Source organism: Bombina bombina, chromosome 5 (genome assembly GCF_027579735.1).
Source record: "Bombina bombina isolate aBomBom1 chromosome 5, aBomBom1.pri, whole genome shotgun sequence".
NCBI lineage: Eukaryota > Metazoa > Chordata > Amphibia > Anura > Bombinatoridae > Bombina > Bombina bombina.
In genome coordinates, this window is record NC_069503.1 from 883,323,870 (window position 1) to 883,342,288 (window position 18,419).

The 18,419-nt window shown below is 39.5% G+C and overlaps 1 protein-coding gene across 1 annotated transcript in view; it reads left to right on the top strand.

Moving 5' to 3' along the window:
• Nucleotides 1-18,419, top strand: part of SNTG1 (syntrophin gamma 1) — a 710,288-nt gene that overhangs the window by 253,017 nt on the left and 438,852 nt on the right. Inside the window, 1 exon segment of the mRNA XM_053715033.1 lies at nt 16,654-16,711. Coding sequence (XP_053571008.1) covers nt 16,654-16,711 — 58 coding nt within the window.

An 18,419-nucleotide genomic window follows, 5' to 3' on the forward strand; every position in this document is an offset into this window, starting at 1 on the left:
AAGGAATGGGGTTTTACTCAAATCTGTTTGTAGTTCCCAAAAAAGAGGGAACTTTCAGACCAATTCTGGATTTAAAGATCCTAAACAAATTTCTCAGAGTGCCATCGTTCAAAATGGAAACTATTCGAACGATTTTACCTACAATCCAGGAGGGTCAATTTATGACTACCGTGGATCTAAAGGATGCATATCTACATATTCCTATCCACAAAGATCATCATCAGTTCCTAAGGTTCGCCTTTTCTGGACAAACATTACCAGTTTGTGGCTCTCCCATTCGGGCTAGCCACTGCTCCAAGGATTTTCACAAAGGTACTCGGGTCCCTTCTAGCGGTTCTAAGACCAAGGTTGCAGTGGCACCTTACTTGGACAACATTCTGATACAAGCGTCGTCTCTTTCAAAGGCAAAGGCTCACACAGACATCGTTCTGGCCTTTCTCAGATCTCACGGATGGAAAGTGAACATAGAAAAAAGTTCCCTGTCTCCGTCGACAAGAGTTCCTTTCTTGGGGACAATAATAGATTCTTTAGAAATGAAGATTTTCCTGACAGATGTCAGAAAGTCAAAACTTCTAAACACTTGTCAATTTCTTCACTCTGTTCCACGACCTTCCATAGCTCAGTGCATGGAAGTAGTAGGGTTGATGGTTGCAGCAATGGACATAGTTCCTTTTGCGCGAATTCATCTAAGACCATTACAACTGTGCATGCTGAAACAGTGGAATGGGGACTATACAGACTTGTCTCCAGTGATTCAAGTAGATCAGAAGACCAGAGACTCACTCCGTTGGTGGCTAACCCAGGATCACCTGTCCCAGGGAATGAGCTTCCACAGACCAGAGTGGGTCATCGTCACGACCGACTCCAGTCTAGTGGGCTGGGGCGTGGGCTGGGACTCCCTGAAAGCTCAGGGGCTATGGTCTCGGGAAGAGTCTCTTCTCCCGATAAACATTCTGGAACTGAGAGCGATATTCAATACTCTCAGGGCTTGGCCTCAACTAGCAAATGCCAGATTCATAAGATTCCAATCAGACAACATGACGACTGTTGCTTACATCAACCATCAGGGGGGAACAAGGAGTTCCCTGGCGATGAGAGAAGTGACCAAAATCATAAAATGGGCGGAGGATCACTCCTGCCACCTATCTGCGATCCACATCCCAGGAGTGGAAAACTGGGAGGCGGATTATCTGAGTCGTCAGACATTCCATCCGGGGAGTGGGAACTCCACCCGGAGATATTTGCCCAGTTGACTCAATTATGGGGCATTCCAGACATGGATCTGATGGCGTCTCGTCAGAACTTCAAGGTTCCTTGCTACTGGTCCAGATCCAGGGATCCCAAGGCGACTCTAGTGGATGCATTAGTAGTGCCTTGGACCTTCAACCTAGCTTATGTGTTTCCACCATTTCCTCTCATTCCCAGGCTGGTAGCCAGGATCAAGCAGGAGAAGGCCTCGGTGATCTTGATAGCTCCTGCGTGGCCATGCAGGACTTGGTATGCAGACCTGGTGAATATGTCATCGGCTCCACCATGGAAGCTACCTTTGAGACAGGATCTTCTAGTACAGGGTCCATTCGAACATCCAAATCTAGTTTCCCTCCAGCTGACGGCTTGGAAATTGAACGCTTGATTTTATCTAAGCGTGGGTTTTCGGATTCTGTAATAGATACTCTGGTACAAGCCAGAAAACCTGTAACTAGAAAAATTTACCATAAAATATGGAAAAGATATATCTGTTGGTGTGACTCCAAGAGATTCTCATGGAGTAAGATCAAAATTCCTAGGATCCTTTCCTTTCTCCAAGAAGGTTTGGATAAGGGATTATCAGCGAGTTCTCTAAAGGGACAGATTTCTGCTTTATTTGTCTTGTTACACAAACGACTGGCAGCTGTGCCTGATGTTCAAGCTTTTGTTCAGGCTTTGGTCAGGATCAAGCTTGTTTACAGACCTTTGACTCCTCCCCTCAGTTCTTCAAGGGGTTCCGTTTGAACCTCTACATTCCATAGATATCAAGATGTTATCTTGGAAAGTTCTGTTTTTGGTTGCTATTTCTTCTGCTAGAAGAGTTTCTGAGTTATCTGCTTTGCAGTGTAATCCGCCCTATCTGGTGTTCCATTCAGATAAGGTTGTTTTGCGTACTAAACCTGGTTTCCTTGCAAAGGTTGTTTCCAACAAGAATATTAACCAGGAAATAGTTGTGCCTTCTTTGTGTCCGAATCCAGTTTCAAAGAAGGAACGTTTGTTACACAATTTAGATGTAGTTTGTGCTTTAAAGTTCTATTTAGAAGCAACAAAGGATTTCAGACAAACGTCTTCTCTGTTTGTCGTTTATTCTGGCAAGAGGAGAGGTCAAAAAGCTACTGCTACCTCTCTTTCCTTTTGGCTGAAAAGCATCATCCGATTGGCTTACGAGACTGCCGGACGGCAGCCTCCTGAACGCATCACAGCTCACTCTACTAGGGCTGTGGCTTCCACATGGGCCTTCAAGAACGAGGCTTCTGTTGATCAGATATGTAAGGCAGCGACTTGGTTTTCCCTGCACACTTTTGCCAAATTCTACAAATTTGATACTTTTGCTTCTTCTGAGGCTATTTTTGGGAGAAAGGTTTTGCAAGCCGTGGTGCCTTCTGTTTAGGTAACCTGATTGGCTCCCTCCCTTCATCCGTGTCCTAAAGCTTTGGTATTGGTTCCCACAAGTTATGGATGACGCCGTGGACCGGACACACCAATGTTGGAGAAAACAGAATTAATGCTTACCTGATAAATTACTTTCTCCAACGGTGTGTCCGGTCCACGGCCCACCCTGGTTTTTTAATCAGGTTTGATGAAATTCTTTCTTTAACTACAGTCACCACGGCACCTTATGGTTTCTGCTGTTTTTTCTCCTGTCCGTCGGTCGAATGACTGGGGTGGGCGGAGCCTAGGAGGGACTATATGGACAGCTTTTGCTGTGTTCTTTGGCATTTCCTGTTGGGGAAGAGAATATTCCCACAAGTTATGGATGACGCCGTGAACCGGACACACCGTTGGAGAAAGTAATTTATCAGGTAAGCATAAATTCTGTTTTTTAGGATATCTACATATGCTATTGAAAAATGTAGTACTGCTGTGGTATATAAAGATTTAATTATTTTAAAGTAGGTGTGTCCTATGGGGTATACAAGGTGGAAGAGGAAGTGATGTATGTATAGCATGATTAAGGACATGTAGTCCGAACTGTTGCTGCTACTTTTGTGCTTTTAGATGCAATAAAGAATAGGTAATTATCACTCTTTGGAGTGCTGTTGTTATTTTTTTAACGTTTTGATATTTAGACAGGGTTGTGCAGTGCCCTGTTACAGCTTGCACCCAATATTACCACAGTGGGTGCTGGACTTTCTGCTCTTTTTTGGATTGTTGTATTCCATTATTATGACCATTAAATTAAAGGACGTAGCTGATTGTGTGTAAAGTAAAATTCAGACTGAGTTGTATGTAGTTGTCACTCAGGAGGAAAATAGTATTTGGCAGACTTAAAACTCTGTAATTAAATCACAAAAGATAAATGCAGATGTATTGTAAGCAGTAGAGAACTTGTCTATGGGGACATGTATTCAAACTGCATATTGATCGTATTCCCTTAAAAGCTTTACTAACTAACTACAAACATGCTGGGTAAAGCATAGAGATGAACAATTTCTGGAAATGTTGAATCCATGGGAAAAAAAAACATTTCTTAAATAAAAAAAGTGAGATTTTTAATTTGAATGAAATTCATATCCAAATATTCAGGTGAACCAAACATGACAGTGAATGAAATTCTGATAAACCAAATGTGCCAAAAGTCCTAAAACAAATCTTTCTGACAAACCAAATTGTTTACCCATGCACTCGTCTACCTTTTATCTTATGAATTTTACCGATAAATGTTAAATAAACTCAATACCTTTTGTATATAGGCATGATGGGCATACTATTTAAACCAATAATGCTATAACTAAATGCACTATTTAAAAAATCCCTTAAAAACAGATCTTTAAAATGGTTATTTAATATCAGCCAAATAGTTAAAAAGTTCTGCACCAGAGTAATATACACTATCACTTAACAGAAGAAAAAATGTTCATTAAGGATATCAACATGAATACAAGCAATAAAATTGTTATTTCTAATTTATGTTAATAATTCTAAGTGTTATTCTGAACTAAAATAAAAATTAACGAGATCTTGTGCTGAATTCATGTCTGTTTTCTAAGGCCTAGATTTGGAGTTTGGCGTTAGCCGTGAAAACCAGCGTTAGAGGCTCCTAACGCTGGTTTTAGGCTACCGCCGGTATTTGGAGTCAGTGATTAAAGGGTCTAACGCTCACTTTTCAGCCGCGACTTTTCCATACCGCAGATCCCCTTACGTCAATTGAGTATCCTATCTTTTCAATGGGATCTTTCTAACGCTGGTATTTAGAGTCGTTTCTGAAGTGAGCGTTAGAGCTCTAACGACAAAACTCCAGCCGCCGGAAAATAGCAGTAGTTAAGAGCTTTCTGGGCTAACGCCGGTTCATAAAGCTCTTAACTACTGTGCTCTAAAGTACACTAACACCCATAAACTACCTATGTACCCCTAAACCGAGGTCCCCCCACATCGCCGCCACTCGATTTAAATTTTTTAACCCCTAATCTGCCGACCGCCACCTACGTTATACTTATGTACCCCTAACCTGCTGCCCCTAACCCCGCAGATCCCTGTATTACATTTATTAACCCCTAACCTGCCCCCCACAACGTCGCCGCCAGCTACTTACAATAATTAACCCCTAATCTCCCGACCGCAAAGCGCCGCCACCTACGTTATCCTTATGTACCCCTAATCTGCTGCCCCTAACACCGCCGACCCCTATATTATATTTATTAACCCCTAACCTGCCCCCCACAACGTCGCTGACACCTGCCTACACTTATTAACCCCTAATCTGCCGAGCGGACCTGAGCGCTACTATAATAAAGTTATTAACCCCTAATCCGCCTCACTAACCCTATAATAAATAGTATTAACCCCTAATCTGCCCTCCCTAACATCGTCGACACCTAACTTCAATTATTAACCCCTAATCTGACGACCGGAGCTCACCGCTACTATAATAAATGGATTAACCCCTAAAGCTAAGTCTAACCCTAACACTAACACCCCCCTAAATTAAATATAATTTAAATCTAACGAAATAAATTAACTCTTATTAAATAAATTATTCCTATTTAAAGCTAAATACTTACCTGTAAAATACATCCTAATATAGCTACAATATAAATTATAATTATATTATAGCTATTTTAGGATTTATATTTATTTTACAGGCAACTTGGTAATTATTTTAACCAGGTACAATAGCTATTTAATAGTTACCTAGTTAAAATAATAACAAATTTACCTGTAAAATAAATCCTAACCTAAGATATAATTAAACCTAACACTACCCTATCAATAAATTAATTAAATAAACTACCTACAATTACCTACAATTAACCTAACACTACACTATCAATAAATTAATTAAACACAATTCCTACAAATAAATACAATTAAATAAACTAGCTAAAGTACAAAAAATAAAAAAGAACTAAGTTACAAAAAATAAAAAAATATTTACAAACATAAGAAAAATATTACAACAATTTTAAACTAATTACACCTACTCTAAGCCCCCTAATAAAATAACAAAGCCCCCCAAAATAAAAAATTCCCTACCCTATTCTAAATTAAAAAAGGTAAAAGCTCTTTTACCTTACCAGCCCTGAACAGGGCCCTTTGCGGGGCATGCCCCAAGAATTTCAGCTCTTTTGCCTGTAAAAAAAACCATACAATACCCCCCCCCAACATTACAACCCACCACCCACATACCCCTAATCTAACCCAAACTCCCCTTAAATAAACCTAACACTAAGCCCCTGAAGATCTTCCTACCTTGTCTTCACCATCAAGGTTCACCGATCCGTCCTGAAGAGCTCCTCCGATGTCCTGATCCAAGCCCAAGCGGGGGGCTGAAGAGGTCCATGATCCGGTCAAAGTCTTCATCCAAGCGGGGCAGAAGAGGATCTTCCATCCGATTGAAGTCTTCATCCAGGCGGCATCTTCTATGGTCTTCTATCCGGAGCGAAGCGGCAGGATCCTGAAGACCTCCAGCGCGGAACATCCATCCGGCCCAACGACTGAACGACGAATGACTGTTCCTTTAAGGGACGTCATCCAAGATGGCGTCCCTCGAATTCCGATTGGCTGATAGGATTCTATCAGCCAATCGGAATTAAGGTAGGAATTTTCTGATTGGCTGATGGAATCAGCCAATCAGAATCAAGTTCAATCCGATTGGCTGATCCAATCAGCCAATCAGATTGAGCTCGCATTCTATTGGCTAGGATTCTATCAGCCAATCGGAATAAAGGTAGGAATATTCTGATTGGCTGATGGAATCAGCCAATCAGAATCAAGTTCAATCTGATTGGCTGATCCAATCAGCCAATCAGATTGAGCTCGCATTCTATTGGCTGATTGGAACAGCCAATAGATTGCGAGCTCAATCTGATTGAATCAGCCAATCGGATTGAACCGTCATTCGTCGTTAGTCCGTCGGGCCAGCAGGATGTTCCGCGTCAGAGGTCTGCAAGATGGATCCGGAAGAAAGAAGATTGAAGATGCCGTTGATAGAAGACTTCATCCGGATCATGGACCTCTTCAGCTCCCGCTTGGATGAAGACTTCATCCGGATCATGGACCTCTTCAGCCCCCCGCTTGGGCTTGGATCAGGACATCGGAGGAGCTCTTCTGGACAGATCGTTGAACCCGGTGAGGTGAATATAAGGTAGGAAGATCTTCAGGGGCTTAGTGTTAGGTTTATTTAAGGGGGTTTTGGTTTAGATTAGGGGTATGTGGGTGGTGGGTTGTAATGTTGGGGGGCTTGGGTATTGTATTTTTTCTTTTACAGGCAAAAGAGCTGAACTTCTTGGGGCATGCCCCGCAAAGGGCCCTGTTCAGGGCTGGTAAGGTAAAAGTGCTTTGAACTTTAGTTATTTAGAATAGGGTAGGGCATTTTTTTATTTTGGGGGGCTTTGTTATTTTATTAGGGGGCTTAGAGTAGGTGTAATTAGTTTAAAATTGTTGTAATATTTTTCTTATGTTTGTAAATATTTTTTTATTTTTTGTAACTTAGTTCTTTTTTATTTTTTGTACTTTAGCAAGTTTATTTAATTGTATTTATTTGTAGGAATTGTATTTAATTAATTTATTGATAGTGTAGTGTTAGGTTAATTGTAGGTAATTGTAGGTAGTTTATTTAATTAATTTATTGATAGCATAGTGTTAGGTTTAATTGTAACTTAGGTTAGGATTTCTTTTACAGGTAAATTTGTAATTATTTTAACTATTTTAGCTATTAAATAGTTCTTAACTATTTAATAGCTATTGTACCTGGTTAGAATAAATACAAAGTTACCTGTAAAATAAATATTAATCCTAAAATAGCTATAATATAATTAAAATTTATATTGTAGCTATATTAGGATTTATTTTACAGGTAAGTATTTAGCTTTAAATAGGAATAATTTATTTAATAAAAGATCATTAATTTCGTTAGATTTAAATTATATTTAATTTAGGGGGGTGTTAGTGTTAGGGTTAGACTTAGTTTTAGGGGTTAATACATTTATTAGAATAGCAGCGAGATTGGGTTGGCAGATTAGGGGTTAATAATTTAAGTTAGGTGTCGGCGATGTTAGGGAGGGCAGATTAGGGGTTAATACTATTTATTATAGGGTTAGTGAGGTGGATTAGGGGTTAATAACTTTATTATAGTAGCGGTGCGGTCCGGTCGGCAGATTAGGGGTTAATAAGTGTAGGCAGGTGGAGGCGACGTTGTGGGGGGCAGATTAGGGGTTAAAAAATATAATATAGGGGTCGGCGATGTTAGGGCAGCAGATTAGGGGTACATAGGTATAATGTAAGTAGCGGCGGTTTACGGAGCGGCAGATTAGGGGTTAATAATAATATGCAGGGGTCAGCGATAGCTGGGGCGGCAGATTAGGGGTTAATAAGTGTAAGGCTAGGGGTGTTTAGACTCGGGGTACATGTTAGGGTGTTAGGTGCAGACGTAGAAGTGTTTCCCCATAGCAAACAATGGGGCTGCGTTAAGAGCTGAACGCGGCTTTTTTGCAGGTGTTAGGTTTTTTTTCAGCTCAAACAGCCCCATTGTTTCCTATGGGGGAATCGTGCACGAGCACGTTTTTGAGGCTGGCCGCTTGCGTAAGCAACTCTGGTATCGAGAGTTGAAGCTGCGTTAAAAATGCTCTACGCTCCTTTTTTGGAGCCTAACGCAGCCTTTTTGTGGACTCTCAATACCAGAGTTATTTTTATGGTGCGGCCAGAAAAAAGCCGGCGTTAGTTTTTCGGGTCGTTACCGACAAAACTCCAAATCTAGCCGAGAGTTATTGTTATGGTGTGGCCAGAAAAAAGCCGGCGTTAGTTTTTCGGGTCATTACCGACAAAACTCCAAATCTAGCCGTTAATCTGCACATTGTCTTTCTAATTTGCTCTTGTTTTGTTTTTTTGCTACATGATCTAAAATGTCAATATTAGTTTTATTCTTATCTTACGGTGAATTAAAGCAACATTATAAGCCCTGGTCGAGAAGCTATACAGGAACAAAAATGGTGCTGAGATGTCGCAGATATCATATGCTTGAGTGTTAATATATAGACCATTGGGCAGATTTTTCAAATTTCTGTCTGACATGATTCACTCAGCGGATCATGTCCGACAGACATCGTTGAATGCTGTCGGCATATAACATTGCACAAGCAGCTCTGGTGAACTGCTTGTGCAATGCTGCCCCTTGCACATTTGCAGCCAATCGGTCGCTAGAAGGGGGTGTCAATCAACCCGATTGTATGAGATTGTGTGGATTGATTTCCTCCACCTCAGAGGTGGATCAGTAAAGGAGCAACGGTCTTAAGACTGCTGCTTCTTAACTGCTGTTTCCGGCACGCATCATGGGCCATTCAGCCCTTGACAAATCGGCCCCCGTGGCTCTAGGAGGACAGGTACTGATTTATAGCACTAGCTTGGTGTTCGCCATTATTTATATAAATTGAGAGTGAAAGTATATTGAGTGCTTGGATTAATCCAGACTAATTCTGGCTATTGAGGATATGTAGAGTGTTGTTTTGAATATTGATATGGAGTTTAAAAGATGTTTGCCACCCGCTTTTTAATTTTCATACCCTATAGTGGCTACATATGATGGCTTAACTTTTTATTATTAGACAAAATGCTCTCCAAGGACAGTTTATCAGGAAGATGCACATTGTAAGCTATAGCCACAGGATCCTTTTACTTAGAAGCATTGACTGCTAGTAGTTTTTGTTTAGTTTTTTTTATTGTTTGCCATCAACAAATGTTTTATTGGTTGCCATTTTTTTAAAATATATACATAAACTTTTATAGTGAGTCACGTTCTCTCTACCATCTATGGCGTTGAAATACGTTATCATATTCACTTTAAAAGTTTGTCACATGTGTTATTGAAATTCCCTCCTAGAATCTTAATTTGCCTGAAATAGCCAGTAGTAAAATAATGTCCAATTGGAGTGCAGTGTTTGATTTCATTGTGATTTTTGATAGTGTATCTGCACAGACTTATTCTTTGGGGGATTTTCCCCATTTTAGTATCCCACAACACATACAAGGCATGGTTTCATGTAGAAGGCTGCAGATGTACAGGAGTATGATCCATTAATATGTTTCCTAGTCATAACTGGCTGTGCTGTTTTCCCATTTGTGCTGGCACCATTTCCAGAGAGTATTGTTGCAGCATTTAGATGTATATATCTATTAACAAAAATAAAAGCCAAGAGATGTTCACATTAAATGCCATAATGAACAATTTGTTAGAAGTCCTAGGAGTATAACTAGCACAGCTTTAATTTTAAAACCACTGAGAAACCTTGTCTGTATAAATTAACTAGATGTGTAAGCTTTTGTATAATGCAGCTTTCAGATGCCAGTGTGCACAGGCATAATTAAACTGCTTTTAAATTGTCAAGATTTTAAAAAGAAATCAAATAAAATATAGGCTGAGATTTCAGACACAAAATGCATGCAAATATAGGAAAGTAGCCAAAACATAATGTTGTATATCTACAAGGATATTTCAAACTATGATAAATTTAGGAAATCTTAGTCACAAGCCTAGTTTTACTAAGGAAGCTTTGCTTTTTGCACATAAAATAATAGTAGATAACATAAAATGGTGCTGGAGCTGTAAGAGGAGGCATATCTTTAACAGAGTAATAGCTACTGTCAACAGTTTATTGTCCTCTACTCCTTCCGGGTTGCAGGTTGTTTCCTTCCCTCCCTTGATGACAAATAGAATCACACCCTTATAGTTGCTGATAGTTGCCCACAGTGAGCGATTGCAAGGTGATCTTGGAAAGACTGTGGGTTCACTTCTGGTGTCCTCCTTTACCAGTCAGTTTTAACAGCTTGCCCCCTTAAGGGTTGGGAGAACTTTTTTTTCTAGAAGTGAGAGGTCATGGCCAAGAGTATAAAGATGAAAGAAATGGCCAGGCTGATAAGAAGGATAAACTTAATCTCCCAGGTAGGTAGATCAAATGAGCTTTGATTGCTCTATTACATTTGCCTTTGGGCTCCATAAAAGATATGTGTGGTTGCTGAACTCTTGAAGTCTGATGAGTTACGGGTTCACTTGCTGTTATTATGTAGATAAAATATTTTGTCCTAAATTACAAGTGGAACACAAAAATATTAGCACTGGGCGGAGCTAGCCATTGAACCGACAAGACGTACACCTCATGAGCTCTTGCCATATAAATGGATTTAGGGGGTTAATTCTTGAATAAGCATGACATTTGTGACCTGTAACTCAAACCCTAGAAATAAGCTTTTCTTCCTTACTGATTTGATGTAGTTTGGAACTTTTGATACGATAACCGCAGGAACCAAAGTTATTCTGAATGACCTTGAGGCATGTGATGGATAACGCAGCTGTCATTTCTACCAGCACAGCTCGGGCATATTGTGGAAATACCAGTAATATATATTGAAGACAGAATGGATGCAGTCCGTAGATGGGAGGAGAGTATCATACAACTCGTAAGCAGCCATTATAGGCAGCTCGAGAAGGACCTACTTATGGCATTGAAATCTACATGCAGCAGCGTATTGATTGACGACGCTCAGCAATATTCTCAGAAACAGAGCCTCCTATGAGACACATTCAATGAGGCCAAGAGCTCTGATTATAGGAGGTCCCGGGCAGTAACCGGATTGCCATGTGGAGAGCCCACTGCTGGTAGTATATGCGACCTGGTTGGGGTCTTGGGACCTACATTTGAAACATACCCATTACAACCACAGCCACGTGGAACTCCAAAGGCATTGACCCAGTGTGTCGACACGGATCTACACAGGAGGCCTCAATCTGGTGAAGATGGGGAACTGACCAGATCGCGAGTCCGGTGTTGTACAATCCAGACCATCATCAACCCGATAGATGCTGTGGATCGGGCCCTGAGAAGGCGCCCTTGGGGTAATAGCAAACTGCATTTTGAGTGTAGTGGGCTGTTCAGAACTGGCAATGCTGGTCCACTGGCGACTAATGCTGAGTTGATGTCGCTATATAGTGCTCTCACTAGCTGGTATGTGCGGCTGTTGAACACAGGGACTAAGACTGTTTTTAAGGCCATGGAGCACTACTTAGACTGGCGGTCTGGAGTAGGATAAAGAAGACTATTAGACTATGACTATGTGGTTATCTAGATCACTGTTATAGCTAAAAATATATTTGTAACTAATTCTGTACAATGTTTTTATGGTCTGGTTAATATTGCATGATTGGTATTGTTTTATATAAGCCTGTTTATGAAGCTACAGTTCAGCTGAAAATTACTCCCTAGTGGTTCTGGGCCTTCCCCATACCTATCATATGGCAGTGTACACTGGACAGTGTTTTTTCTCTAGATGGCTGGGTGCTACTAAGTACTCAGTTAACTAATGTATTATATTGACCAAAATGGGTGTTAATTTCTGTGTCCCAGGTTTACTGGGATTGTTATTACTGTTTTTAGAAAACTGTTATGGAGGGCCTCACGCAGTCTGTCATTTCATTTGTATGTTTCCATTTAGCTTCATAGTACTACTAGGTTTCTGTTTTGCCTGGTAGTATCACTATTATTTACATAATGGTTATCGGTTAGGCACTCAGTATTTTCATATAAAGTATTAATAAGTTCCTTGCCATTTAAAGACATATCTAACATCTAGGGTTATATTGTATGCAAAGCCTTTTATACTTTCTGTAAATGGGCTCATTTGAACAATGTGGTCCCATGTCTATACATGTTTGTATATTTCTCTCTTGTTTGCTATGATCTTTGTTAGTGTTAAGTGACCACTAGGGCTAACCTTTTTTCATTATCCATTTTGAAGTTAATGGTAGAGCACTTTATAATTCCATACCCACAGTGAGTGTTCTTTTGTACTATTTCACAATGTACATAAGCCAATGTTTACTTATTATATGTTATGGTTTTCTAATATCAAGTGCCCAAAATCAGGTATATCACATTTTCAATTTTATAGTCTAGGCCATTCCACTATCCTAATGTTTGTAGCTCCAATGAAACTGATATAGAGACGTTTAAATACAATCTTGATAATAATGCTGTGGGTTCTTAACGCTACCTTAGCTCGCTACTTGCTATTGTTATGTGGTTGGCTGATGGCTTTTGTACTGGTGGCTGCGGACATCTTATCTTTACAATTCACCCTTAAAGGAACCGTCATTCGTCGTTAGTCCGTCGGGCCAGCAGGATGTTCCGCGTCGGAGGTCTGCAAGATGGATCCGGAAGAAAGAAGATTGAAGATGCCGTTGATAGAAGACTTCATCCGGATCATGGACCTCTTCAGCTCCCGCTTGGATGAAGACTTCATCCGGATCATGGACCTCTTCAGCCCCCCGCTTGGGCTTGGATCAGGACATCGGAGGAGCTCTTCTGGACAGATCGTTGAACCCGGTGAGGTGAAGATAAGGTAGGAAGATCTTCAGGGGCTTAGTGTTAGGTTTATTTAAGGGGGGTTTGGCTGATTCAATAAGCCAATCAGATTGAGCTCGCAATCTATTGGCTGTTCCGATCAGCCAATAGAATGCAAGCTCAATCTGATTGGCTGATTGGATCAGCCAATCGGATTGAACTTGATTCTGATTGGCTGATTCCATCAGCCAATCAGAATATTCCTACCTTAATTCCGATTGGCTGATAGAATCCTATCAGCCAATCGGAATTCGAGGGACGCCATCTTGGATGACGTCCCTTAAAGGAACCGTAATTCGTCATTAGTCCGTCGGGCCAGCAGGATGTTCCGCGTCGGAGTTCTGCAAGATGGATCCGGAAGAAAGAAGATTGAAGATGCCGTTGATAGAAGACTTCATCCGGATCATGGACCTCTTCAGCTCCCGCTTGGATGAAGACTTCATCCGGATCATGGACCTCTTCAGCCCCCCGCTTGGGCTTGGATCAGGACATCGGAGGAGCTCTTCTGGACAGATCGTTGAACCCGGTGAGGTGAAGATAAGGTAGGAAGATCTTCAGGGGCTTAGTGTTAGGCTTATTTAAGGGGGGTTTGGGTTAGATTAGGGGTATGTGGGTGGTGGGTTGTAATGTTGGGGGGCTTGGGTATTGTATTTTTTCTTTTACAGGCAAAAGAGCTGAACTTCTTGGGGCATGCCCCGCAAAGGGCCCTGTTCAGGGCTGGTAAGGTAAAAGAGCTTTGAACTTTAGTTATTTAGAATAGGGTAGGGCATTTTTTTATTTTGGGGGGCTTTGTTATTTTATTAGGCGGCTTAGAGTAGGTGTAATTAGTTTAAAATTGTTGTAATAATTTTCTTATGTTTGTAAATACTTTTTTATTTTTTGTAACTTAGTTCTTTTTTATTTTTTGTACTTTAGCAAGTTTATTTAATTGTATTTATTTGTAGGAATTGTATTTAATTAATTTATTGATAGTGTAGTGTTAGGTTAATTGTAGGTAATTGTAGGTAGTTTATTTAATTAATTTATTGATAGCATAGTGTTAGGTTTAATTGTAACTTAGGGTAGGATTTCTTTTACAGGTAAATTTGTAATTATTTTAACTATTTTAGCTATTAAATAGTTCTTAACTATTTAATAGCTATTGTACCTGGTTAAAATAAATACAAAGTTACCTGTAAAATAAATATTAATCCTAAAATAGCTATAATATAATTTTAATTTATATAGTAGCTATATTAGGATTTATTTTACAGGTAAGTATTTAGCTTTAAATAGGAATAATTTATTTAATAAGAGATAATTAATTTTGTTAGATTTAAATTATATTTAACTTAGGGGGGTGTTAGTGTTAGGGTTAGACTTAGCTTTAGGGGTTAATACATTTATTAGAATAGCAGTGAGCTCCGGTCGGCAGATTAGGGGTTAATAATTGAAGTTAGGTGTCGGCAATGTTAGGGAGGGCAGATTAGGGGTTAATACTATTTATTATAGGGTTAGTGAGGCGGATTAGGGGTTAATAACTTTATTATAGTAGGGCTCAGGTCCGCTCGGCAGATTAGGGGTTAATAAGTGTAGGCAGGTGGAGGTGACGTTGAGGGGGGCAGATTAGGGGTTAATAAATATAATACAGGGGTCGGCGGTGTTAGGGGCAGCAGATTAGGGGTACATAAGGATAACGTAGGTGGCGGTCGGCAGATTAGGGGTTAAAAAAAATTATTCGAGTGTCGGCGATGTGGGGGGGGTCTCGGTTTAGGGGTACATAGGTAGTTTATGGGTGTTAGTGTACTTTAGAGCAGTGATTTTTAACCTTTTTTTTGCCGTGGCACACTTTTTTACATTAAAAAATCCTGTGGCACACCACCATCCCAAAATTTAAAAAAAATCACACATTGTAGCCTAATACAGCATATATATATATACACACACTAAACACACACATACTGTATGTATTGTGCTGTTATGCCATGCCTCCTACAAACTACCCCTGCACTGGGAGTAAAAAACAAGCAAAGTTTAAAAAATATGTCACACTGTTGTCAGTCTGCCGTGGCACACCTGAGGATCTCTCACAGCACACTAGTGTGCCACGGCACACTGGTTGAAAAACACTGCTTTAGAGTACAGTAGTTAAGAGCTTTATAAACCGGCGTTAGCCCAGAAAGCTCTTAACTACTGACTTTTTTCCTGCGGCTGGAGTTTTGTCGTTAGATGTCTAACGCTCACTTCAGAAACGACTCTAAATACCGGAGTTAGAAAGATCCCATTGAAAAGATAGGATACGCAATTTACGTAAGGGAATCTGCGGTATGGAAAAGTCGCGGCTGAAAAGTGAGCGTTAGACCCTATTTTGAGTGACTCCAAATACCGGCGGTAGCCTAAAACCAGCGTTAGGAGCCTCTAACGCTGGTTTTCACGGCTAATGCCAAACTCCAAATCTAGATCTAAGAGTTTTAGGAACCATATCAAACACACATTATGTATGCATATCTCTGAAACATGTTCTATTGCAGGTAAATGTAGATGCCCATGCTTTAAGAAATATTCTCCTTTATATTCTATTGTTTTCCTACTTAGACATTTCTTCCTACAATTTACTTTTGTGTTAAGTCATCACATTCAGATGATTGTTTCTTTAAATCATGCTCTGGAGAATTAAACTCTAAAGCATCTCTCACAGTCAGAACATTAGCTGATTTTAGAAAACACTGAAGCATATAATGAATCAGGTGTACAATACAACAGGAACAGTATGCTGTTAATGATGTTTTAAGGTGCTAAACCTTATAACTAAAAACACACTATAAAAATCAGAATCACTCTTTGTGTTTCAAATGTTGGATCAGGTCAAGTCTAAAGTGATTTTTGTAAACATATTGAAAGGATATAAAATCAATAAAGTTTATTGAGTAACTATAGAGGTTAGGTGAAATCAATTTGGAAAGTTTAGTCTTATATAGACTTTTTTAACAAGTGAAGAGGGAGAATTATTTTAATGTTAAGCTTTAGTATCACTACAAGCAGGTTTCAATAGTGTAATATTATGCATTCTTAGACTTACTGTACAAACCTAGAAATGCTGTATTGCATATTGCAAAGGCAGTGGGAAAGATTTTAGAATTACTTATGTAAATTGCTCAGCAAATAATACATTAAAGAATTGTGCTATGTTAATGTATTCATGGAATGAGGGTCCTTAGCTGCCATCACTGACAATGATGTACATTAAATAACCTCATCAGACAATTATTTAGTAATATGAGAAATAACATTTATGATAAAATCTGCAGAAAATCATAACTAATATTTCAGGAGTATTTGATTATTTTTTTTAATGTTTTAAGCCATATATAAAGAAGTTAAGCCATCATTAGCAGCTATTTTACTGAACCATAATAAGTTTACCTAGTTATTGATGTAGATCTATTCAGAAAAATAAAAAAATGTTGATTTAAGATGCATCATAGCCAACAGTATTGCTGTACAATATGATTTACATTGTTGAGCATATACTGACTTATATTTAATTGATTTGTCATTTCGCCATTTTAATGTTTATTTATATATTTTTCTTTTCCAGGGAGGAGCAGAACATAATATTCCTGTTGTTATATCTAAGATATCCAAAGAACAAAGAGGTATGTTCTCAGGGTTCCAGCAAGGATTGATAAAATCTATTGGGGTACCTGATCCATGCATATCCAAGAAGAGTAAAATAAAAAGAGAGGTAACTAAACTAAAAAAAAGTTCAGCTTGAACACCCCCAAATTACTCTTAGTTAAATAATCCACTGTTTGAAAGAAATCCACAGTTTTGATCTGAAAAGCTACAGGTAAATAGTCCTACCACACACCAACCAAAACCTAAGGCAATAGGGATGATGTGTGCTTTTTCCAGTGGACAAAGCCAGGCTATCCCCCTTGCACTGAGCTAATCCCCTATTATCAAATAATGACTAATATAAATGCCCCTTTTTTAAACCCCAGTTGCATGATCAGAATCCCTTTCACTCAAGGGGGTAAATTTAACAAGAGGCAAGAGGACATGATTTGCTGTACCGAATCATGTCTGCTCAACCTCGCTAAATGCCGACAGCATATGCTGTTGGCATTTAACATTGCATAATCATTTCTAGTGAAATGCTTGTGCAATGCCGCCCCCTGCTTCCAGGCGACCAATCGTCCACTAGCAGGGGTCTCAATCATCCCGATCATATCAGATCGGGATGATTTCAGTCCGCCACCTAAAAGGTCTTACGACCGCTGCTTCTAAATTTACATTTCTGTGGAACCAGAAACGATTTGGCTCTGAAGTAGCATCCGCTGCTTAATAAATGGAGCCCAAGGTATTTGGTCCAAGGTTTACCTAGTTTAATATTACCATGTATTTCATATCATTTGTAGAATTATACTCGCAATGTGAGAAGGCAAAGATAATGCCTAGGAAAGCGGCCTGAGAACTTGTAGTGTCCCAGTAAACTATGTACAAATATGGGCTGCTCCTTCCAGAATCAAGGCTGGATTCAGAAATCTATGATGTAGAAATAAGAAGGGCGACTCCTAGTGCAGATCAGTGAGGTATTCTTGACCCCGTATACAGAACCCAAAGAATAAGGGTACTCAATGGTGCCAATGACACAAACTGGACTATGGTAGTGGCCCAGTGCACATAACCATTAGACCCCCAGGTGTATGAACTCCAAGTGGTCTTTGATGGACGACCATATAAAAGAGACTCCAAAAGTGCTTTGATAGATAAAAGGTATTTTTCTAAGTTTAAAAGGTACAAACATATACAATATAATGGTTAAAACCAACAGTATTATTTGCTACGCATTTCTCTGCGTCTACCAAGCCGTTTCATCAGGCATGTAATACTGATAGCACTCAGAGTCTCCTATATACCCACCCTACCAATCGTGAACCAGAAGCCTCCATCTTACACAGGTGGATGATAATCCGCCCTGTTCTAAACCCAAGCAGTTTATAAACATGCTTATGCAATATAAACAGAACTGAAATTATTTTTACAAAGACATTATAGACTACCATATGAAAATACAAAAAGCCACATAGTAAGCACATATTGTGTTTTTTGTATTCTTATAACTGCAATAACTGCTTTGGGAAGTGTGTCTGACATCAGTGAGACACTATTGGTTCATTGAACCACACCTCTCTATCGTCTTCGAGACTATTGCTTGTCCCAGTGGGTTTGTTCTCGTTTACATCATACACAACTTGCTTTGTACTTGGGCTGTTTAATATGATCTGCAAATGCTCAGCATCAGTTAGTAGTTTAGCTACACCTGTGATTTAACTTTAATCACTCTTTTCGAATTGCCTA